Genomic DNA, 25,397 nt, shown 5'->3' with positions numbered 1-25,397 from the left:
CAATTCTTTCTTTCTGTTATCTCCTATATTCTTAATGAATTCGATTGGTATATTATCTATCCCAGTTGCTCTTCCTTCCTAAGAATATTCAAATCTTTATCATCCTCGCGTACTTCATTTTCTACTTCAGTTGCATGTAAGTCTTCAAATGACTTGCAAACTTAGAATTTTTGAAAATGTTTATTCAATAGATTTTTTTTTTTAAAGTTTTAAATAACAGTCGTGAACTACAATATGTGTTCCTTTGTGGAACAAGAATGCTGATATTTGAGATTGTAGAATACTTGTATCCGAAGATCACAGTAAAATCTTGATTTTCCTTCGAAAGGTTGTTATGTATTCTGAGGAAAAGAGATGAAGTGTTTGGGAGAAGATAGAATGGTTCAAATGAAGAATCGAAACATCTTAGTGAGATTTAGCAGGGGCGTAGCGTCTAATGAAACTGTGAAAAGTTTCCTTCCCCTGGGTAAACAGGATAAAGGATTAAAATAAGTAAGGCAATGATGATTAAAGAATGATACATTCTAGCTGTAAGTACTCGTCGTTACCATGTTTTAATTCAAAACATGGATAAAAGGAAAGGAAGTCCATTGATAGGTTATTTATCCTTTATTGTTATGCAAACCAGCACAACCAAAACGTAATTTGGGTTGCATCAGGCAAGACGTTCTTAAAAACCACGAGAAACATGCATACATTTTCTCATAATTACACTTTCCTCGATCCGACTCCCGACATCTGACGAAGATCTTTCTGTATACAAAATTCCATGGTTCTAGGTGGCTCGTCCTTACTATGCGAAAAGTTTATGAAGTTTATGACACACACACACACACACACACACACATAATTTTATTACTGTATTATTAAAGATTTAGAACAATGCGTTTAGATTACTGCATTAAAAGTAAGAACTTTTCCCAATAGAAAACCACTTGTGCTATGGAAAAAAAAAGAGAAATTTTCGAAAATAAGATGAAAGTTAAGACAAGAAGTACCTCTTTACTTTAAGATAAGACTAGAAACATGACAATTCTCGTCTCGAACACGAGACGATAATTGAGACGAGACGATAAACTTTTCTAGCATCGTGGACAACAGTAGTTTACCCAAGTCTTAGATCCCAAACTCGAACCAGAATTTTTCGGATTAAGCCCAATTCAGCCCAAATGTATCTTGATCAAGCCCGGCACTATAAGCAAACCTCCACTAAGCAACACGAACTTTGCAATAACTTGCAGTCCTCGTGCGTGCACACAGACTTCAACGTTTGCCTTTATTCCAATTATCGTTTAATGAAAGTAAATAATTATTGAAGAATTGAAGTTAATCGGGCCGAGCCCGGCTTAACCTGAAGAGAAAACAGTGTCTACTCGTCCAAGTTCGGCCCGTGCAGATTGCTAATTCATAGCATAAAAACTATAAATTGATAAGGTAATTCTACAAACATAACGAATAATATTTATCAATGTTTAAAGATACGCAAATCATTACACATTATACTGCAATAATAAATATAATATGAATAGTGTTATAACACACTCTTCGCGGACCTCCTGTGATGCGAAAGGATTCTGTATGAAATTAATAAAAACAGTTTATAAAATGATATGTGTGTGTTTATATAGAGTCAAAAATTTTCGAAAATCGAGACGAAAAAAACCTTATCTCTCATCTTGTCTCGTGTCATAGGCATCAGTAAAACCAAGCTACATCGCTAGATTCTACATACTACGTAAAATCTAAGCATTTGCTCCTGCAAAATGAAAAATTATATTGTTCCATCCTCTGCTTCCGGTTCCACCTCACTCTTTAGTGGTGGTAGGTAGCTTATAAGGAAGAGCAAACCTAGAAAAGTACTACAATTTAGATACTGTGTAGCTGGTACTTTCTAAAATCCAACAATCATATCTGTACTAATGCATTTATTTATGAATCACGCGTTTGTGTGTATATATGTATGCAAGACAAGAACATCTTTTCTGAAGAAGAATGAATCACATTAAATACCGAAAGAACTTTTCCCTGCAGCAATAAAAAGTGCAATACTCCCCCCCTTATTATTATTTATGTATGTATGAGTCATATTGGCCAAGCTGTAAATTGTTATAGCTGGTAAGCTTGCGAGAAACAATGTTTTAAGTGGCGGCATTTTTCCTAATATTTTACGTTGGAAGTTCTTATTTTCTGTTATTTAGGCTGTGATCTTGTAAGCACTTGTACTGCAATTAACCTCTGATCCCGTTTTGACTTTTTTTTTTTAAATCTTCTTCTTTTCCTCCTTTCTACTGTTAGATTATGCGCATCATTCTTCTTCTTTACATTCGTTGGCGTTGTAATCGGTTCTAAGTGACAGCTGAAGTGTGTTTTGCTCTCGGCATAATTAAAAATATAATCTTCTCTCTGTTTTTTAACCTTCCGTCTAAAATGTTCTGCTTTTTAAAAACGCGATTGTTGGTTGTTTTTTTTTAAAAAAACTTTTTACATAGCATAAGCTGGTAGTTAGCGCTCTTGCTTCTCAACCGAGAGGTTCTATGTTTAATTCCGGTAACTGGCCAATCAAACTGATGCTTTTAGTTTTCTTTTTCAGTTTCAGTAGGTAAATATCGGATATAACCTTTAAGTATAGCTCCTTAAAAAAAATCTTTCAGTTTCTTTCAGATTGGGCTGGTAGCTCCGTCTGGAAGCTTATTAAATATATGAAGTGCTTCTTCTTTGACAGACTGCAACGATACGTAGCATCATCACCTTTTCCCTTGGATATAAAAAATTCGATTTCCTTAACAATTTTTTTTTTTAATTTTCGGATTTACGAGGAGATAAGTATTTCAAACTAAATGTAAGCATTCGTCTTTGTAGTATCTTAATTTCACCTGGATAAAAAGAGTAAGCATCTGTCTCGTTGACGACTCTTAATTGAGAACATTAATCAAAAGAGGGGGAAAATGTTTTTACTTCTTTCCTCGGTATTTATCCTCCCTGTTGTGCAAGCCTGCACAAACTTAACGTAATGCGGGCTGCATGGACGCAAGGCGTTCTTAGAAATTGAGAGAAATGTGCGTACCTTTTTGTATATATTTTCATCGAAATCCGACCGTTCCGAAGAAAAAAAAAAAAAAACATTGCACAGAATTAGATCTGGTGGTTCTAAGTTACTCCTTTCTACACGAAAATCTGATGATACATGCACACACACACAAACAAACTTACACACATATTATGCATATATAAGTATTGATTATGTCGATTTGAAGACTGGAACAAAAGTATATACAATTAAAAGGTAATAATATTGATGTATACATTTTCAAAGTTCTACATCTAATAGTTTCGGAGATCTTGATGCATCAGTGGATTCGTAACAGGAAGGGCAACAGAGTTATCTTCTAAGCATAGAAGGAAATTCATGAGATCTAGGAACCGAAGTTGATAAATCAGGAAATGAAAACTGACATGCTTTCCATATTCATTGGCGCATGAATGGAATCTAGGCTCAAAATAATCAATATCTTCTTTGCTCGACCTTGCTCTGACATTTCATTCTCGAGTTATGGCTCTTTTTACATTGTTTCCGACCAATTTTCGCCCTACTGTAGCTCCGAAATGCCCTCCCATGAATATCACCATATTTTTTTTTTCATGTTTTTGTGTGATGATACATTTCCCTAAGTTGTTTTTGTGTTGTTTCCAAACACCCTGCAGTACTAGGATTCTCGTTAATCCCTTGTTTGAGAGAGAAATGGAAAATGAGAATCTACGAGGAAACTATTAAAGGCGCTAAATTTTAAGGAATTACGTACTAACTTGTTGAAAGAGTTAAACCTCTCTACAAATAGATAGCTATCCAAATATCTATTGTCAACACAATAAGTTTTATTAATATTACAGGATTTTCTTCAATCTTTTACCTCAATCTAAACCTCTTGGTACAGAAACTGGAAATTTTTAAGCTGTTCATCTTGTAGTAATTGTTTTCAAGTTGAGGAAAGTGTGGTCCAACATTGTTGCTGGTCTCGTTGAGAAAAGTCTGCTTTTCTTGCATTCAAGTAGCTCCTGGATTATTCTCACAAGTCTAGGTGAACAATGAATTGCTAACACTATCTGGTTTCTCCATCTACGGCCAGACCAAACGCTTACATGAGCAATTGAATTAGAAATAGGGGATTTGCTTTGGCCCGATGAATGTAATAGAAGGGCTTTGCAGCGAGGACGTCTGACCTCGTAAGGGCTGTATGAATAATAGTGACTACGAAATGGTCAGACACGAGACCTCAGCGCATTTGATCGCGACTAGATTGTCGGGGCCAGGTGTATGGGCTACTCTATCTCTGAAGGCTTGTAGGCACTGGACTTTCCAATGTCCACCATAGCAAGGCTATATCGTAAATACATGGATTCGGGCAAAATCGCAGATGCCAGGATCAATTGTCTTTGATGACAGGTCGCGGTTGGCTAGCTCGGGTGATAACAGTGGATAAACGGAACACAGCGCAGCAAATCACTCGTCAATTTAATGCTGTACAACGGAATATAAGCATCCATTCCATCCACAATCATCTCCGCCATGAGAAAGAGAAACAAGTGTCCCACTAAATTGCCTCTACTTAACATCTATCACAAGGCAGAACGAGTCATATGGATAAAGGAATACCGGCATTGGACGCTCAAAGCATGGAAAAGGTCACCTGGCAAGGTGAGTTGAGGTACCAGTTGGTACACGCCGATGGAAGGGTACGAATGCGTCGTCAACCACATGAAACAATGGATCCTTCTTGGCAGCAGAATACCTTTTAGGGCGGTAGTAGTGATGTCGTCGTATGGGAGCTGTTCGTGTGGGATGAAATGGAACCCCTGGTACATCTGACATCGTTCCTCACCAGCGAACATTACATGAACCTGCTGACAGATCATTGATCACTTTATTAGCCTCCAGCACACTGCAGATAAACTGTGCTTATGCCAAAACAATGCTCCAGCTCATCATTCTCAAATTGTGGCTAACTGGTTCGATGAACACTCGCTGGTTGTGAAAATAGTTGCCTGGCCCCCAAGAAATCCTGATCTCAATCCCATTAGGCACATCTGGGATGCTGTCGAGAGGGGTGAACCTGCCCTAGACTCTTCTGTTCCCACCAATCTTCGTGTAGGCCTATATGTATTAATGTATGCATTGTAAGATGAAAAAACGCTACAATGATAATTACCTTCCAATTTCCTACCCTGATTTTTCTTGTGCGGTATTTGATTCATTGCCGCCAAACCATTAACCGGCAGGTGCTATTCAAATTGAAGAGGCGTTGTCTTGCATACGAAAAAGAAAAGAGATACACCGTTCCTGATAGAAAAAAAAAAGATTCGGCTTCAAGATGATGATAATGATGGTGATGATGATGAATATGAAGTGTAAGGGGAGTGGAGGAAAAATCAAAGTAAGAGAATAAAGATAGAATTGTAACAAACGACTACGCCTCAGTATTTTCAGATTCATCCACCTTCTTTGTGGACCGAAGAGTCTCTGATAACACAATGCCTCATTACCAATTACAGATGCCAACACATGCTGGTTCTTTTTGTTCACTTCTGGGAGTGGTGAACGAGGTGATGACACGAAACAATGTCCAGAACAGAAACAAAACAACCGCCAGAAATATAGCAAAATAATAATAATAAAAAAAGATGTTGATGTAAAACAATAACCAATTGTATAATAGATACCTTGGATGGTTGTATTGGGTTGCGTTATGTTACCATTGTGCGTATTCAAAAACTGTTAAAAAATTCACAATACATAGTCACAGCATTTTTATATACGTTGAAGCTAAATATTTGTTTGAATTGACCTGTTAGCATTCTCGTTATTCGTGCAGAATTGTGTACGATTTCCATTCGACGAGCTCCCTCTTGGCTAAGCGGTTAGCGTGAGCGTTTTTGGCGTGGGAGTATCAGATTCGATTCCCGGCGGAAACTCATGTGGTTCGGATCGCACGTTATGCTGTAGGTCCACGTCTCATATAGCCCCGCTGCTGAAAGGGATACTAAACTCAAAATCACATTAAATCAAATCAGATCGGATCTGATATTAAAATTTAATGGTCTCAGTGTTCAAAAGGGGCATGCAATCTCATAGACATTTTTTGTTGAAGAGTGCAAAATTGAAAGATTGAAGGTGGTCCGTATCGTGTGGATCCCCTGTAAATGCGCCACTGGTGCAGACAAACAAAATTGTTACGAAGTTGAGAGGAGGTATCCGGAATCGGTGGACTTCCTCTGGGTGTTCCTTTGGGCAGTTATACACCAAAGATACAAGCAAAAATTGAATTAATGATGCTAATTTTTTTGCAGGTTAGTAGCAGTGTAAAATAGATCATCTATGATCTATGACCCCAGATGATTTTTTTTAGAAGAGTGGCTGATTCATGTTTGTTCTAATCCTATCTAGGCGAACACAATAAAACACATTTATGAGCAAAATATGCACACGTTAATCTAACACTTAATTTTCGCCTTAAAAATCAATCGTTATACAACCAAATAAATGACAAAAATCACAAGATAGTACGACCATACACGATCGATGAAGTTATCGGGTCTTGACCAAATTTGGCTTTGTGGTACACTTCCGTAATTTTTATATGTGAATGAATTACTGTGGTATGTACACCTTTGGTTTCCAAGTTACTATCTATCAAATTTGCGGTTAGAACTTATTTGAGTAAATATTCTAATACTCAAGTTTATTAGCTAATAACTCAAGAAATAACGGTTTTCATACCATAGTATTCCATATTCAAAGTAAGCTTACTAAGGTCTATAACCATGACGAATTTGGTCAGTACGAAATTACTTGGTTCTTGAGCTATTGGAAGACTTACTATAATTTCAGAATACCGATCCCGGAATATTTTAGAAAGGACTGGAGATTGGATTTGGATAAGTAAAAAAAAAAAAAAAAAAAACTAAATTTAAAATTCCCAAAAGGTTTTTACTCATTTTCTTTACATAAAATACATTCTTTACAATTACCTTAATTATTTTCTGATTAACAATTTATTTTTAAGATGAACGTATTTTTTCGAGGAATATCTTGCCACTCTTGATATTTTCATTAAAATCCACACAAGTCAGCTTTGCAAGCCAACCTTTTGACCAAACAGAGCGAGATTTCCCTGTCTTCCATTGACTGTCCGGGCTATCACGGAAAATCACGTACTGTCCGGGCTTATCTCGGATGTATGGTGATCCCAGTTATTGCGCATCAAACATGGGGATTGAATTTATTTTAAACTAAGTTTAAATCCAAACTTTGATGGCTAATAACTTGGAAACAAAGAGTAGGCCCTATGCACTCAATATTATTTCATAGAAAAAAATATACCTACCACCATTCCAGATTTGATTGCGATCGAGTGAGTTTCATTGATTGTGTAAAATCAATAACGAACGAAATTGTAGGGAAATAAGTCTAGCCTAAAGTCTACTGAAGATTGATCCGTCTATATCTGTCCGATTTTGACGTCTCACCTATTAAAAAAAAAAAAAAAATACCGCCAACGGTTCCCCTCGATGTGAGCACTATATGTCTTGGCAATAGCATCTCTGTCACGCATTGACAACGAGTGTACGCATTTTAAAACGAACAGCATGTTTCTATCTGTTACCAGTCCTAAGAAATAACTTGGAGGCGTTATACGTAACATGAATACACCTCGTTAATGAGTAAATAATCAATTTGAACAGAATAACAATTAACTGCATCAGGTTGGAACCGCTGTGACTCAGTGGTAGAGCTTTCATCTCTGGTGCATGGGGTCCCGGGTTCAAATCCTGCTTCCACCAAGTGAACTTTGTGGTGGACAAATACCATGGGTTTCCTCGGGATTCTCGCACTTTCTTTATTCCAGAGCTTTTTCATCAACATCACATAGCTCATTAAGTATAATATTAGGAGTAAAACCCATGAATATTGTAGCTCTGCAGAGGGCAGCGAACTATTGGTTAAGAAAAGGAAATCTAGACAAAATCAGGAATACATTTGATAAAGAACTAAATACCGAAAAAGAAATTGAAGATCATATGATAGCAATTTGGAATGAAGATTGGCAACGGTATGAAGGAGCTCACAGAGTACATCAGATATTTCCAAACATAAAAGATAGACTACAAATAAAACATTTAAATCCCACTTACGGAATAATTCATTTCCTAACAGGACATGGACCGTATGAAGATTACTTGTATAAAATAAAATCCAAACGAACACCAAGCTGTGAATGTGGAGAGATTGGCACACCAGAACACCACATTATGTGGTGCCCAACAATGGAAGATGACGTGATACTAAGAAGGGATATTCGAAACAAGACTTTACAAGAAATATTAACTAGTAAGGAAGATTGTGAGAAATTGAAAAAAATAACTAATGAATACTCAGATATAAGAAGAAATATGTACAGAAGAAATTTAAACAATGGAGAGAATTAAAGTGATGAGTGAAAGAAAATGAACGAATGTGAGACTTGTTCCTGGACCGGAGAAAAGACTCCAGGAGAGGAAACACAGGAAATCCGTGTCTCCCACCGGGAACAAATTGAATGAATGTATGCACCTCCAGCCAAGGGACTGGAAGAGGAATTCCGGTGCAAGAGTGTGTGAAGAAGAGTGCGTGAAGTGGAGAGTGGTGGTGGGTTCACGGGAGGGAATAGGGTAATGGCAAGAAAGGACAAAATGGAAAACACCACATTTACCGTTTCGGGCGCCAGGTGAAGTTGGTGAGGATAGCACTGGGATACAACGGACCGGGGTCCACACTAAGTGCTCCGAGTGGACCCCGGACCCAGTCTATAAGAACCAGCCAAGATACCAAGGAACGCAAAATGAGCGGTTAAAAGAAATAAATAAATAATGAATACAGTATTAGAGTTAAATGAAAAGATAAATTTTTAGTATGTGGAAGAGAGAAAGTAGACAATAAATGGAAAAACATACAGGCTGAAAAACTAAAAGCTTAAGTTAAGCCAGAAATTTGTGTGGTGCAAGGTGAAGTTAAATATATATATATATATATATATATATATATATATATATATATATATATATATATACGAGTATATATAAATAGAAAGTCATATAGGTGAAAAATAAGTGTCAGTGATTATTAGTGTTAGTGACAGCAAAAGCATACAGTGTAGTGTAGTGTTAAGAATATTAGTTTTGGTGCACAAGTGTTAGTGTGGAAACACAGGTGAAAACCGTTAGTGCAGTGAAAGAAATAGGTGAATACCAAAGAAATATATATATATATATATATATATATATATATATATATATATATATATATATATATATATATATATATATATATATATATATATATAACATATGGGTGAAAAAACCTAATCATACAGGGAAAACCTGCAAGAAACAAGAAGAAGCCTAAGGTAAAAACAAGAAGACCAATAGGTAAAAACATAAATACGCAGAGAACACAGATACCAAACACACACACAGAAATACACAAAAAACAAGCAATCTAGATTCAAACTTATTTGTTAAATTCTTAGTTTTTTTTTTGTTTGTTTTTTGTTTGTTTTTCGCTTTTGTAAATTTTCCCTTTTTTTGGTCTCTTTTCCTTCCCTATCCTTTCCCTCCCAAATTTTCCTATTTTTTTTCTTTTTTCACTTATGGAAATAAAGAAAAAAACAAAACTACTATAGAAATCATTCGCAATGATGATAACTCGTCGGTTTTCGAATGCTCTAGGTAACCGACTAAGAGTAACGCGACTGAGCGAATGTAAAAAAAAAAAATCCACCATTTCATTCATTTCTTATCATCACCGTCTCCTTTAGCATAACTGTGGGACGTAAAACTAAAAAAACTACATCAGGTTGGCAACATAAAACACACTCTCTCTTTAATGGCATAAAAGTTAGTTTTTTTTTTCAGTTTTCGGAAACTACGCATAAGAGTTTGTAGTCAAGCATATCATTTTGTCCAGGTCGATGTGGTCTATCAACTGATACATACCTTACCTTTAAACAATATTTTGTTTTGACAGAACTTAAAAGTTAATGATAATTTTGGGCTTTATTTCATTGACCACCCACGCTTCCTACTGTTGTCTTGCTTAATGTCATAGTGATGAGGGTGATGAAGTTATAATGATGAAGGCGGTGGCTCAGTGGTAGAGCATTCACCTCTGGTGCTTGGGGTCCCTGGTTCGATCCCAGCTCGCACCGTGTGGACTTTGTAGTGGACAAACAACATGCTCTTGGGTTTTCTCGGGGTTGTCCCGTTTCCTCCCACTTTCTTCATTTCACCATTTCACTCATCTCTCATCATCATCATCTCTTTTAGCCTAACCGGCATAAGCGTGGGACGTAAAACTTAAAGATTTCATTTCATTTTCCCATAGCGTAAAGAGCAAAATCGTGGGACGGTAAACTGAAAATATTTTACATTGTAGTCACAAAGGATTAGGAAAGTCATCCCTTAACATTTTACCTCCATTTTACTGACAATGGCAAGCAATCACGAATACTTTCTTAATAATCTATGCTGCCGACTTTTTAACAATCTAAAATTCCAAAAATTTCCAAGTATGAAAGTTTTACTTTTAGTAAATAAACAACTAGCTCATATATAACGGCCTTAATAATTTGGTCATCTGTTATATTGTCATTAGAAGCTGCTAATTCTAACACACACTAGATGATGCTATAAATCTAATAATGACTCCTCTGCAGTCAACCTTAAAAAGATGACAAAATAATTTGAAATGGAATGGAAAAATATTATTAAACTTACTTTTAGTGCCCGTTTTTTTTATATAAATTCATTTTGCAATTAAGATTAATTTAAATATATTATTTTCTCCTCAATTCTTACAAGCAAATTATATTTCTGTAGGAATCAAATATTAAGTCTGCTTGTTTCTTATACACAAAAAATAAACTTATCAATCACAATGTGGAGCATTGAGATTGTACTAGTATGAAGCAAGATTTCTCACCCATTCGAAATTTTACCAGAGTTGCCAGATCTACTGATTTTGCAGGAGATCTCCTGCTTTTTCTGCGTTCTACTGATCTACTGCGAAAGAAAACGAAAAGTGAACAATCTCCTGCTTTTCCGTTACTTCGAGAAGCTGAAGATTATTAATATTGAATTTTCAATGTTTCCTCACATAAAAAGATGAAATTTCTCTGTTATAATACACAAAGCTCTGAAGAGCATATAGTTATAGAGCTGTACTGTATATAATATGAATGCAAAGAATTCAACTGTACGTCATCTTCTATGATTCGTCTATATTCTGACTTTCTGTAAGATTTACAAGTAAGTGTTGTTTAGATTGGGACTTGGGTTGCAAGAGTGGCTTAGATCATTTCTCCACGATCGTCAGCAAGAAATCGTCTTACGCTACGATCACGTGTGACTGTACCATATAGCTACGTTATCGCTACTTGGATAAAAAGACATTTTCCCACTCCATTTTGCTCTTTCACTACGTTTTACTTCACACACGTGTGTAGCAAATAATGTTAATATAAATCGGGACTTTCCCTTTTATTTGCTCAACGTAGTTCATCGGTAATTAATTCTGAACTGCTTGTTTTGACTACTGCCCCCTTAATAATGGCAAATTTTATTCCCCACCCCCGCGGATTTACATTCAAACGCCACCACTGTATGTCTCTACTGCTTTCTCCTGTTTTTTAACTTCGAATCTCCTGCTTTTCCAACTGATTCATCTGGCAACACTGAATTTTACTTTTATAGTAGAATCATATTATTATAAAATATCATGTTACTATAAAACTGCAGGTATATGCGCCAGTGCAGCTAAATACGCCAAATGTTCAGTATTGGAACGTTTCCGACGAAATCTGCTAGAATGCGCCTTCAATATATGCCACGGGCTTCGACAAGTCCGATTTGACTAATACTCTGGGACACAGCGCTGAGATCTGCCGCCGTGCAGTGTTGATTGCTTCGGGAAGGTTCCGTAGTAGGACGTTATTATTTCAATAGGAGTAAGAATACGTTATTAATACCATACTAATTCAGAACATTGACGATTGTTTATAGCAATGTACGCTTTATCTCATGTCCATCTAGAATCATTTTATTTTGTAAGTGTAACTTCAGTATTTGTGATTCCATGCCTACTAAATCAATACCAAGCATGATTCAGCGTAATACGCCAGGACTTGTGCAGAACTGACTGCAGGAGACAATTTCATTTGTCCCACATGTTCCATGTAATATCGGTGCAGGTTTTTTTTTTTTTTTTTTTTTTTACAGGTCACAGTACAGTGACACTATTTGTTTATCTTCGTATTGACTAAAACTTTTCAGTGTGGGACTTCATTTCAACTTTGGAAATTGGCGTTTTTACATTTTATCTTTTTACCTTCATCTTGCACTTTGGGTATTCTATTTTTTTTTCTTCAACCATGCTGTGTAGTAATATTTGAGTTCATATAATACAGTCAATGTAAGGAGTTGCAAGATTTATTAGGGGTTCTTAATATCCTAGACTTGGCGTAATTACCTGCACGTATTCGTAAATACGCCAGTTTGTAACACTTTTTTTTTTTTTACTTTATCTTGGGTACAAAACAAAAGTAGATGGCATCATGCCATATTTTTGTTATACGCGGAAAAGGCTACTCTCCACACGCACATGTGTTGTTCTTTGTGTTTCATGAAAATTAAGGCCTTAAAAGATCCAACATTCTTAACATGGCGTATTTACCTGCATCTACCTTATAATTGATTAAAACAAAGTATTTCTCAGCCTCGGGAGGAGGGAATTGTCTCTTCAGCCATCCCTAAATGACGTATCTGGCTATTGATGGGTGGCGATGTCTCAATTACTGTGCCGTTCAAGACGGAATCCGGGGAATATTAGTGCACAAACCATCACACACACACACACAATGTGAACAGTGGCCTTTCTCCAAGCTAGAGGAAAGTGCGGCACTGCTGATGAAGAAAAGAACCTGAAAGTGTACAATCTGCTGCTTGAAGAACAAGGCTTGCCTAGGGAATATTAATACACTTGATTAACCCCGCCATGGCCGGTCCCAAGCCCGTGCTGAGAAAGGGGGAAGAACCCCCAATGACCCTATGCCTGTGGCATGCATCGTGGCCACAGTGTGCCATGGGGGAGATTGGTTCGGGTGGGAGCTTGGAGACAAACTTCCATTCGAGTGTCCTGTGCAGACTTACACTTCTCCTTGTGAAGCTGTATGTAAAGCAGGCAACAACCTACCGGTGGAGGGGAACCTTCGGGTATCCACCGAAATGGGCGACTAACTCGTGCCATTGGATCTGCGAGAGTACGTGTGGCCCCATCACGTTTGCAGTGAGGTAGGCAGCTTCGGCTGCTGTACCTACCGGCGGGGGTGAGCCCTCGGGCATCCTCCGAAATGGGCAATTAGGCCGTGCCCTTGGGTCCGGGAGATAAGGCTGCGTGGTACCCCAACACGCTAAAAAGAGTGGGTAGCTGGTGTATCCAAGAGTGTGGGCGGTACGGTGTACCTCTACCGTAATTAGAGGTAGTTCCGTATTGCTTGAACGGCCCTACCGAGGAAGGGTGTGGGTGTCCCTTCTAATGGTGGCCTACACGTACCGTTGGGTTTCTGACAAGTAGCTTTGCTACAACGTGTACGTGGTCCTAAACACGTTAAAGATAGGTAGCCCCGTATTCTTTGAGCGCGCCTACCAAGGAAGATACGGCTCCCTGGGGCTTGGGGAGACACGGCTCCCAAATGACAATGTCTGCCTTGAGCAGACGGTCTACATCAGTTATTGGCTCTGGTAATGTACGGTGTACTTCTACCGTAACTAGAGGAAGTCCCGTATTGTTCGGACGACCCTACCGGGGAAGAGTGTCGGATTCCAGCCTGTGGTGAGACCAAACGGAGGTGGGGGAGGGACCAATCCCAGGAATCTGGGCAACGGTTCTGAACCTGCTAAAGGGAGGAAACTCTGTGGGATATGGGCCGGCACCAAACTCAAATGGTGACTTAACACGTACCATTGGGTCCTGGATGAGATACGGGAGTACCTCGACGTGTGCGTGGTACCTCTACACGACAAGGCGGTTGCCAGTTGAACGATAGAGGTAGGCAGGGCCGGGAATGAACAAGCCCACTCGGGCATCGCCTGGGGCCCCGGATTTCGGTTGGACTCTGCCGGACTGTGGTCATACCGTGGGATTCGGTATCATTCGGGAGCTAATATCAGGAATCTGGGCAACGATGAGCGTATGGGGGAGGTGAGCTTGCCTTGAAACGCTCGGGCGCCATGCCTGCAGAGCATGGTAGGACTGACTCGCTAGCAGTCTGCCTCAACCAGTAGGTTAACTGGTAGGCACTCAGGATTTGGGTATGGCCGCGCAGTGAGCGTATCCCACTTCCTCAGAGAATGGGGGTTACATCGCTTCGGCGAGTCAGAATTAGGGGACAAATTCTGATGGTGCACTTCGTGCACGAGCAATCAATAGCGTATATTGAGGAACTACGGGTGGGGTGCATTACATTCTTGCGGAACCCGTCCATTAAATAGACCGAACGGTCGCGGCCATGCTCTCCATGCATGCAATTAAGCGTGGCGTAGTAGACCACTAGCGAACAATGTACATGTATACTAACAAGAACTTACCTGTCAACCCTAAATAACAGATAAATAATTCGTAACCAGCAAGCATTGACTATAACCCGTTTCCAGTGCTTGGGAAACAATTCTACTTCCTATAATATAGTAGACCCAAGTCCGATTAATCTGAAATTACCAGCAATATTTGAATTTCTGCCCTTCGCTGTTCGGTCTTCAGCTAGTAATCGAAGTTTTAGCAGAAATTAGAATGTAGACGTGGGATGGTTTTCTCAAGCTTGCTAAATTTTATCCATTCACAACTTTCCAACTTTACTAATGTTATTAGTAATCATTTCTTCGTCTTTTTCTTCCAGAACTTTGTTAGATAACCTCATGCGAATGATAAGAACTAGGAACTAACATTCCATGATCTTGCATATTCCTAGTAGATTAAGTGCATGTGGAACTTTGGAGCTACATATAGGTGAGGTCTGTACCTACAGCTGAGTGCCGTGGGGTAGTGCCCAAAAATACCTTCTGTTTCTGTTTCTGCTGAGAAGAAGAAACTTACACTGTAAACCTATTAATGCTCTTTTAAAATATTCTTTAATGTTTAAATATAATCTATATATATAAAAGAGAACGTACAAATCCTTTGTTCCCTCATCACGCTAATACGGCTGAACCAATTTCTTTCATTTTTGGGGGGTTATTAGGATTTGGACCCTAGATGGTTTTTATCATATCACTTTAATTTTTAATTACCAGTGTCTTGAGATAATTGACCATTCAAGTGTCCATAACGTACAAATCCTTTGTTAGTTCATCATAGGTAAAAATAAACGTATTTATATGCAACCCGCATGACCGTGTCACTCGGCGGGTTAACATAAATGACAGGCGATATAATGTTAACATTTACTGCAATCTACTATGGTTTTTATCATATCACTTGAAAGCGAAAAAGTAAAAATTATCTAAGTAACAACGTTTATTGCGTTCCGGGGTGACCGCAGCGAAGCGGGGCGGGTTAACATAAATGACAGGCGATATAATGTTAACATTTACTGCAATCTTCTATGGTTTTTATCATATCACTTGAAAGCGAAAAAGTAAAAATTATCTAAGTAACAAAGTTTATTGCGTTCCGGGGTGACCGCAGCGAAGCGGGGTGAACGCTGCTAGTCTTATATATAAAAGAGAACGCACAAATCCTTTGTTCCCTCATCACGCTAATACGGCTGAACCAATTTCTTTCATTTTTGGGGGGTTATTAGGATTTGGACCCTAGATGGTTTTTATCATATCACTTTAATTTTTAATTACCAGTGTCTTGAGATAATTGACCATTCAAGTGTCCATAACGTACAAATCCTTTGTTAGTTCATCATAGGTAAAAATAAACGTATTTATATGCAACCCGCATGACCGTGTCACTCGGCGGGTTAACATAAATGACAGGCGATATAATGTTAACATTTACTGCAATCTTCTATGGTTTTTATCATATCACTTGAAAGCGAAAAAGTAAAAATTATCTAAGTAACAAAGTTTATTGCGTTCCGGGGTGACCGCAGCGAAGCGGGGTGAACGCTGCTAGTATTTCATATAACAAAGTTAAGTTAGCAGCCTTTTAGGTGCTTACATCCTAAATGTTTACATATGCTGGTCAATACAACATAAAATTTGTAACCGATTGCTCACATACAAATGTGCATCGTTATCTTTAAAAAAAATACTTATCCATATGCCAGATATCATGCGTAAAAGAGTACATGTGACAACTCAAAGAAATTGTTAGCAAAGAAATTGGTTCATAATCTTGCAGTTGGTACACATATATAAGAGGCGAATGCACCCATTCGTTCATAGGGCCGTTTTAAAGCTATTGAGAGCGAAGTCTTGTGCGATGGGGACAAAGAAATTCTCTAAGAAACAAACATCTAACAAAAAGGAATGGATAGGAACGTGAAGAACAACATCACTACCCGAAATCTGCCTTGAATGGACACAACAGGATCATTTTCAAGCCTAGAAGAATTAAAACATACATATAAAAAAGAATATAGTGGCCATCTTCACCCATGTCATTTCCGGAGTTCCTCAACATACATCAATTGAAGATATCTGGAAGAATCTCCAAAATTACAATTTAACATCAAGGATAGTTTCTTCTAAGGGCCTCTCTAAACAAACGAGGCAGCAAGAAATCCACAGCAAGCAATTTACCTCATTCTACAAGACGTCACCATCAACGAAAAGCATACCAAGGCACACAAAACCAGAAACTCACCGCCTCGTTCTGCTGGAACTATCCCTACTAGGTGTGATTCGCCAATGGTAGTTGGAATAGCTATCGATGTGGGAAAACACTTTATGTTCTCTGTCAGAAACGGAAACAAGAAGGTTTGATCGGGCATTACCTTTCAAATCTCACAGCACTCGATCCTGCTAAAAGACTTCAGTCTGGTTTGCAGAGTCCACATACAGTTATTCTACAAGGGAACACGTAAAGTTATTCGATAAGTTAGTTCCCGGATCCTAATAATCGCGAGAGGCTATCTACCAGGGTTCTGGAAGCAATTATAAAGAACCAGTGACTAATAGTATTAGAAAGAGAGAGGGGGGAAGACTGTAAATTAGTAAAACTCAACAAACTGAGGAAACCACCCCCGTCTAGATTTTAATACTTGGGTAAAACTGCGATGCTCAAGGCCAGACATCAAACAGCACAATACCACATGTCCTACTGCTTGTAATCAGGTTGCTCTGAGTTGAGTCCACTATAGGAGAGAAAACCAGACCAGTAGAAGTGGGTTAGAGTCTAAATTGTGTCCTTCTAAAAGGTCATGGTTAGAAGGGTGAAACTAAGTTAGAGGGATCTACATTATGTGAATGCATATTTAATTATTATTCAGGCAACCTTTATCGTTGTAACAGCAGAATGTTCACTTTCAAGGTGATCTGTCCGTCAACACGGCCACCACTGGCTTCAAGCGTTAGGGTGAAAGCCACGGCCTAACAGAGTGTATGCTCTTATGTCGACTAACATCTTTTAGGTTCCCACCCGCAAATAATTGGCTCCTTGCAAATCCTCCGTCAGCATATTTTTGCACATCAGACCGCATCCCATCTCATCCTCGTCCCCATCCTGTCACTGATCGGTTAGTGTCCACCAAATAATCAGCTGAAGATCACAGCGTTCCTCCCATCTTCTGTTTCTTCTGGTCTTCAGAGAAGGAGAATGGGGTGAGGAAAAACACTGTTGTAGGCTTATATTCTCGAGTAGTCAGCACAAAACCTATCATGAACCACCGTCATCATTACTTCAATTCGCAGCTTTTATTTTCGTTGCTGCTGACTGACTCGTTTTGAAGTCTGTGAGTCGTGGCTGTCCAACTAATTAACAAGTTTGTTGCGAACCACAAATAATTTACAGTGATCCTTGTTAAATGTTAGATCGCTTCTATAGCGCCCTTACAATTTGCTATAGGGCTTTCTCGCTGCAGACTTTAGTTACAAAAATCAATGTCTACAACACTCTGTTAGTGAGTGGAGCAAATTTTGTACAAAACAGTCTCTTTCCAGAGACTCAAGACGGGTTTGGCCTGGCTATGGCGGTGTTTGTATTCCTTCTCAACAGACTGTATAGCAACAATTTCTGCGCGACCTGCAGAACCACTGGTCATTCTACAGACGTGACCAACTCTTCCCTGCGACTGCTTCGATATACAGTAGAGTTCCTGTTAACCGATCACCATAGGACTTGGATCTGGTCGGATAACAAAAATGGTCGGTTAAAACGAAAATAACCGTTTCATAGCTCCTAAATTATAACGTTTCTGTAATGGTTAAAAATAGGTTTACAGTGTTATAATTCAATAATAAATTTATCATATCAAAATCAGGAGATTCGACAAGAAGTTGCTCCAGTAAAATTCAGTTGAACAACGAAATATGGTACATTGAATAAAGCACACTAAGTTATTATACAAACCACACGCTTAGTTGCGGTGTATGTGTATTGATTGAACAAAAACATAGAAATGAAAAAAAATACGATTGAGACTATAATAATGAATGAAGTACAGTTTTGTATTTTATAAACAAATTTACTAATCAAAGAAAACTGAAGATGTAATCTTTTAGTTTAATGTTCCACGTTTATACCATTTAGGCTAAATGAAACGAATGATTAAGGCAAGTGAATGATGATGAAAGCATTGGTGGAATGAAAATGTGGGAGGGAACGGAAGTACCTCGAAAAAGCTACAATGTTGTCTACCGCAAATTTACTTACTATAGATATGCTACATTGACTTGATCCCTAGTCTTCCGTTGCAAGCGCTGCTATCGTCTGAAGGAATTCTACCCACTTTCTCTCGCTTAGCAACAGCTGAATCCTTATTGGCTCAACGCGTGGGTGTGTGAGGGTGTGAGCTTTAGTTCGCATTTTTGCCACGGCTCAAGACATTTTGGCAGCACAATAAACAAAGAAAAAAATTTATTGTTATGGAGCATCGAGGGCACCTAATAACGAAAAATTACTTTTTTCTTGGCAGATGAGTCGCTAAGCTGACAGTTAGCTAAATAGAGGGCGATAAAGACCTCTGTAACAATTCACGGAATTATACATATTCACTAAAGAAGATGTTGAAGCAAATCTCCTGACTCGAGGTGGTCCTACAGAGTATCATGGATTTTAAATTGTGAATAAATTAACCAAAGAACATCAATGAAACATTGGACAAAAAGCTATGCTAGAATAGCTGCACAACAAGATAGCCAAAAATGAACAACTGTCTATAAATAATCAAGAAATATCGCAAGGAACATACAAATATCTCAGTGAAAAAGTCGCCAAATAACCCCAAAACATCGTCAAAATATCCAAAGAGATCAAACATGGACAATAGCTGTGTTAACTTCATAACTCCAAAACTAGATAACTATGATTTTGCAGAGCTATCTCATGTAATCGGAATAGATTCTGCTAACTCAAATTCCATATTCTTAATACTACAAATGTTGACATATTCGTTACATAGAACAAAACAAGCAATTCGACAATCTGAAAGAGAGAGAAGGTAAATCATCAGAAGTAGTTAAGAAATCCATCATCGTTGAGAGTCTCTGGACACAGGAGATATAAAATATAGCACCATTTTCCCATTTTTTGTCTGGAATACAAAGATTTCTTCTCAGCCTACGATAGAATTAACTTAATACTGCATGTACGAAGGAGTGAGCATTGCTAAACGTCCTCCCTCTGGTTAGGAGAGTAAATTTAATAATTTTATTTATGTATGTATGTACGCTGTTAACAGATTCATCATTGGAACGTCAGAAGGTGCGAAAGTAATAGAGAGATGGAAAGAAAGAAATGATCTAAGAGTAGGTGCGAAGGCTATAGAGAGAGAAGGTTTTAAAAGAAAACTAACCAGAGGAACACATCAATTTATACTCAGTGCAACTTAACAAGGAATGCACCTTACATTGTTCAATTTAAGATGTTTGCAATTCACAGATAACATTGCTATACTTACTGTTAGTTAGTACAACGTCGTACTTCGACGAGGAACTGAAACTATAAGATTGCAAGTGACAACTAAAGATACAATAAAATAATAGTGTCAGTGTAGTTAAACGTGGTGAAGGTGGAAACAAATGAAAAGAATATGTTTATTGAGGTAGCTGTTAATGTATGATTAGAAGAAGCCAAAAGTAATAGTTTACAACTTTTATTTAAGGATAGTAGCTAACAAGGATAACATTAATAGAAAGAACAAAGACAACGGAAATTTGATAAAATATTCAAACTTTTTATTTATTTTTTTTTAGGGGGGAACAAATATTCCGGCAGGGATGCTTCAATAAGATTCCTTGGGGTGGATCAAAATGTGATGGAGCAGAAATATCACCCGCATACCTATAGTAATTCATACATTGCTTCCCTCCTCAGTTTCCAGAAACACACAAATTTGATTGTACTTGACCTTTATGTTCGGTAGTGCGCATCAAATGTGAAGAAATTTTCTCAACATTCCAACATATGTCCAACGAGATCCAAGTAAACAAATATTCATCTAACCTCTGTTCTGAGAATTGCTAATGCTAGTAGTATGCCTTCAGACATCTGAAAGCTTGCTGCAGAAAAGAAGTGCCAAGTGTAGGGAATGAAGCAATAAGTATCCATGTACTAGTCTGATTTCCTTATATTCCTTCTAGCTTTTAAAAAGAACTAGAGTATTGGATAAGATATTATGTTATTTACTCGCTTTTTAAATCATTAAGAATGAAATTATTATTATTATTATTATTATTATTATTATTATTATTATTATTATTATTATTATTATTATTATTATTATTATTATTATTATTATTATTATTATTAACTAACTCTATGGTCTACGGAACCCGGAGGTTCAATGACGCGTTCACGAAAGCTCTCTACTGACTTCTATCCTTAGCCAATTGGATCTAGTTTCTACTTTGTATCCCTATCTCTGCGAGATCCATCTTAATATTGTCCTCCCATCTGCGCCTAGGTCTTCCTACTGGTCGTTTTCCAATTGGTCTTCCAGTCTAGACTTTAAAAGCGTTTCTACTTTCTTCCATTCTAGCTACATGACCCGCCCACCTAAGCCTCCTAGACTTGACGACCCTAACAATGTTTGGTAAATAGTATAAATTATGTAGTTCCTCGTTATGAAGTTTCCGCCATTCCCCATTCCCGTTCCTCTTGGGTCCGAATATTCGTCTCAGGATCTTGTTCTCAAATACTTTCAGTCTATGTTCTTCCCTCAGTGTAAGTGACCATGTTTCGCAGCCATACAGAACAACAGGCATGATTATCGTTTTATATATTTTAAGCTTCAAATTCCTCGACAGAATTCGCGACGACAAGAGATTTTGAACCGAATAGTAACACGAATTCCCTGCTCTTAGTCGACATTTAATTTCTTCATGAATATGATTTTCGTCTGTTAATATTGATCCTATATATTTGAAAGTATTCACTTTATCAAAAGTATTATTTAATATTTTAATGCATCCTCAATTTGCTGTATTCCGGTCCCGACGCACTTCCATGTATTATTATTATTATTATTATTATTATTATTATTATTATTATTATTATTATTATTATTATTATTATTATTGTGGCCTTATCATTGTAGATTGATGACTATATATCCCACTTAAGATATTGAGTTTGGCATGGCTGGATTAGAGTATAATTGCATAGCTAGCACTGAGACTATATAAGATAAAAATCTATTGCTTAAAATTGGATCTGAATCATTATTCGGGTTTTTATCCAATGCTACCTACACCCACTGAGGACTGAATCTGTGAACACACGCTCAGAAACTACTAATCTTATCCATTTAGCTATGAAAGGGGTACGCGGCCTACATTAATTCTACAGTAAGAATAAAGTAAAGAAATAACAAGAGCAAACGACAGGCTATAAAATGATATTACTTATATATTTTTAGTATCACATAATCTGTTTCGAGACTCTCGAGGCAAGACCGGGACGAAATCGAGACTTGGCCTTCAAGATCGAGATCGAGACAACAATTTTCGATACGAGACGGCAATTTTCGACTCGAGAAGGCGATTTTTGACTCGAGATAGATCGAGACAACGTTTTTTTTTTATTCGAAACTGAGATTTTCGACACGAGATGAGCTCGAGACGGCAATATTCGACTCCAGACGAGATCGGGGCGGCAATTTTTGATCCGAGACGAGACCAAGTACGCTTCATATCAACCAAGACGAGGCTTAGATTGTATGAAGTCCTCTCTCGTCCCATCTCGATATTCCTAATTGTAACCAAATAATGCATTTATCTACAGGATACTCCTTCCGACTTAGAAAAAAAAATAAATAAAAACCTTATATTGACTTATAAATAGGACAACAAAATGTTGAAATAAAAGTCAATAACTTCCCTCATTATATCTCCGGAAGAAAGGTGATTTTTATCTTCATCATCTGATTTCGCTACAACCGCCGCTGTGTGAAAAAATGGAGAAGTTTGTTCTTTAAGTTCCTTCCTTATGGTCCTCTGCGTGTGAGCTGCGTAGCAAGAATAATAAAAAAGATACATATATACGCACACTACACACAGAAACATATGTTCTATATGTCAGTCGTCTGACAGTGGGACAATATTACTTCCGTAAAGCCGAGACCGAACTGACGATTTTTTTTTCAACAGGCGCTCTGCAAACTGCCTCATAAATCATCATCAACATTATCAAGGTATGTTCACGCTAACTGCTTATTTTACGAGGTCATTATAAACCGAGGAAATAAAAAAAACTAAGTGACACATGGCAACTCGTTGAATATGATAGCTAACCGGAATTAAACCTGAATAGTTATATCCGATTAAATACAGTATCATAATTTAGATAAGTGGAAAGAGCAATGCGTCAGATAAGGTAAGTGTGCATTAATGTGTATAAACCATGAAATTAGATCCGATTTGGGGAGCATTTCGGGATATGAATATTACTTTTGGCCAATTAACCGCATATCACGGTTGAAGTGATCATCATTTAATGTTAGATACTGTTAATGATCAATGAGAAAATGGATTGCATCTCTAAAAATCTCAAGAAGGGAGGACATTTGGAGAATTCGTTCTAGATAGTGAAAGGCATTGTATGTAAAAAGATGAATCTCGTGTTTATTGTTAATTTTCATTGTATCTTGTTTACATAAAACAACCTTACGGGGCAGACTACTAAAAATGATGCAAACACTAACCATTTTTCTTTTGCCGGTTTTTCGTGAATGAAAAGAGATAATGAAATGTAGCTTACCACAATAATAGATCATGTTATTCTACACCCGAAAATAAGAATCGGAAGAATTTTTAGAGTTGCCATCCATAGAAATTACAGTGTGACCAGAATATGAATTACCCGAAAATCTAGATTAAAACAGCCACTAGAAAAATGAACTCAACGGTAATTGATGACTCATTTTGTCTTTGCTCCTTAACTACTTTTTAAATAATATTTGTATTTATTTTGTAATAAATCCGTGTAATGTGGGTTCCAGTCACCACGGCATGGCGCGTCCCTAGGTTGCGGATCAAGGACAAGGCTTCTAAATATAGAGGTTAGCTCCGAATATACTGAATAAGCAGTCGCGGACAGACGACAAGGAGTGGTCCTCCAGCATGGGGGTTTAGGTGATGTTAACAACCTCATCCTGAAAAAAAAAAAAAAAAAAAAAAACTTGTTCAGAAACATTCACAGAAGCCTCAAACTAGGACTGATAACTTGGCACGATCTCAGCAAAAGAAAATGGACATGAGATTTGGAACATGGAATATTAGAAGTCTTTATAGGACAGGCGCGTTAAAATCCGTAACGAATGAGTTAGAGAAATATAGGATGGAACCTAGTAGGATTTCAGGAAGTTAGGAAGGAAGGAAATGGAACTGTGAATTCCGGAAAGCTTACGTTCTTTTAAGGAAAAGGAAATAAAAAAATCACCAATTAGGAACAGGTTTTTTCGTTCACAAACGAATAGAATCAGCAATTAAGCGGGTTGAATTTGTTAATGATGGACTTTCTTTTATTACTCTTAAGGGTCGGTGGTGTGACATTATTGTTTTAAATGTACATGTCCCAACTGAAGATAAGGATGACGATATAAAAGACGGTTTTTACGAAGAAGTGGAACGGATATTTGACCAACTCCCGCGATACCATATGAAAATTCTATTAGGGGATTTCAATGGGAAGGTAGGACGAGAGGATATTTTCAAACCGATTATAGGGAACGAAAGTCTGCATGGGAAAAGTAATGATAAGGGTGTTAGACTCGTGAACTTCGCAACATTCAAAAACCTTATCGTGAAGAGTACAAAATTTCCACATCGCATTCATAAATATACTTGGACCTCACCAGACGAAAAAAAAGAAAAAAAAAAGAGAACATAATCAAATCGATCACGTTTTACTAGATAGAAGAAGGCAATCTAGCATAATTGATGTCCGGTCGTTTAGAGGGGTTGATTGTGACACTGATCACTACCTGGTAGTAGCGATAATACGAGAGAGATTATAGTTGAATGAAGGAAATATTCAATGTCTGAAAACGAATAATTTAAAGAATTTGAGAGATTTAATTTAAAGAAATTAAAAGAGAGCCAGGTAATAGAGGAATTCCAAATTGAAGTTTCGAATAGATTCTCGGTTTTAGAAGATTAAGAATGCACTAGTGTTGACGATAGCATGAGAGATAGCATTAAAATTTCAGCAAAAGAAAAATTAGGATACGCGGAAATACGTAGGAGCAAACCATGGTTCGACCAGGAATGCATTCAACTAGAGAAAACACGCAAAATTGCGTTGGCTACAAATTCCAAATGAAGTAACTACACAAAATTTCGTAGAAATCAGGCGGGAAACTTACAAAACATTTAGAACAAAGACACGCGATTTTTTGAAAGCTAAAATTAAGGAACTTGAAGATAATAGTAAAAATAAAAACATTCGGGACAAATATAAGGAGATCAACGAATTTAAGAAAGCCTATCAACCTCATGGTTTATATTAAAGAAAGCTGACGAAACAGCTATCACTGACACGGATAGCATCTTAATTAGAAGGAAAGATTTCTTTGACGAGTTGCACCCAAAAACTAATGTGCGTGCAGAAAAGGATATACACACCGCAGAACCGTATATTCCAGAACCTAACCGAATAGAAGTAGAAATCACTATAAAGAAATTAAAGAAACACAAATCTCCGG

The 25,397-nt window shown here is 37.5% G+C and overlaps 1 protein-coding gene across 1 annotated transcript in view; it reads left to right on the top strand.

Moving 5' to 3' along the window:
- LOC145667834 (uncharacterized) overlaps positions 1-25,397 on the top strand; it is a 43,686-nt gene that overhangs the window by 3,725 nt on the left and 14,564 nt on the right. Inside the window, exon 2 of the mRNA XM_081735266.1 lies at positions 7,970-8,395. Coding sequence (XP_081591392.1) covers positions 7,970-8,395 — 426 coding nt within the window. The remainder of the gene's footprint in view (positions 1-7,969; positions 8,396-25,397) is intronic.

The sequence above is a fragment of the Thermobia domestica genome, chromosome 13, assembly GCF_964235325.1.
Source record: "Thermobia domestica chromosome 13, izTheDome1.hap1.1, whole genome shotgun sequence".
Taxonomy (NCBI): Eukaryota; Metazoa; Arthropoda; class Insecta; order Zygentoma; family Lepismatidae; genus Thermobia; species Thermobia domestica.
The sequence above is the reverse complement of the archived record's forward strand: the minus strand, read 5'-3'. Positions and strand labels throughout refer to the sequence as shown.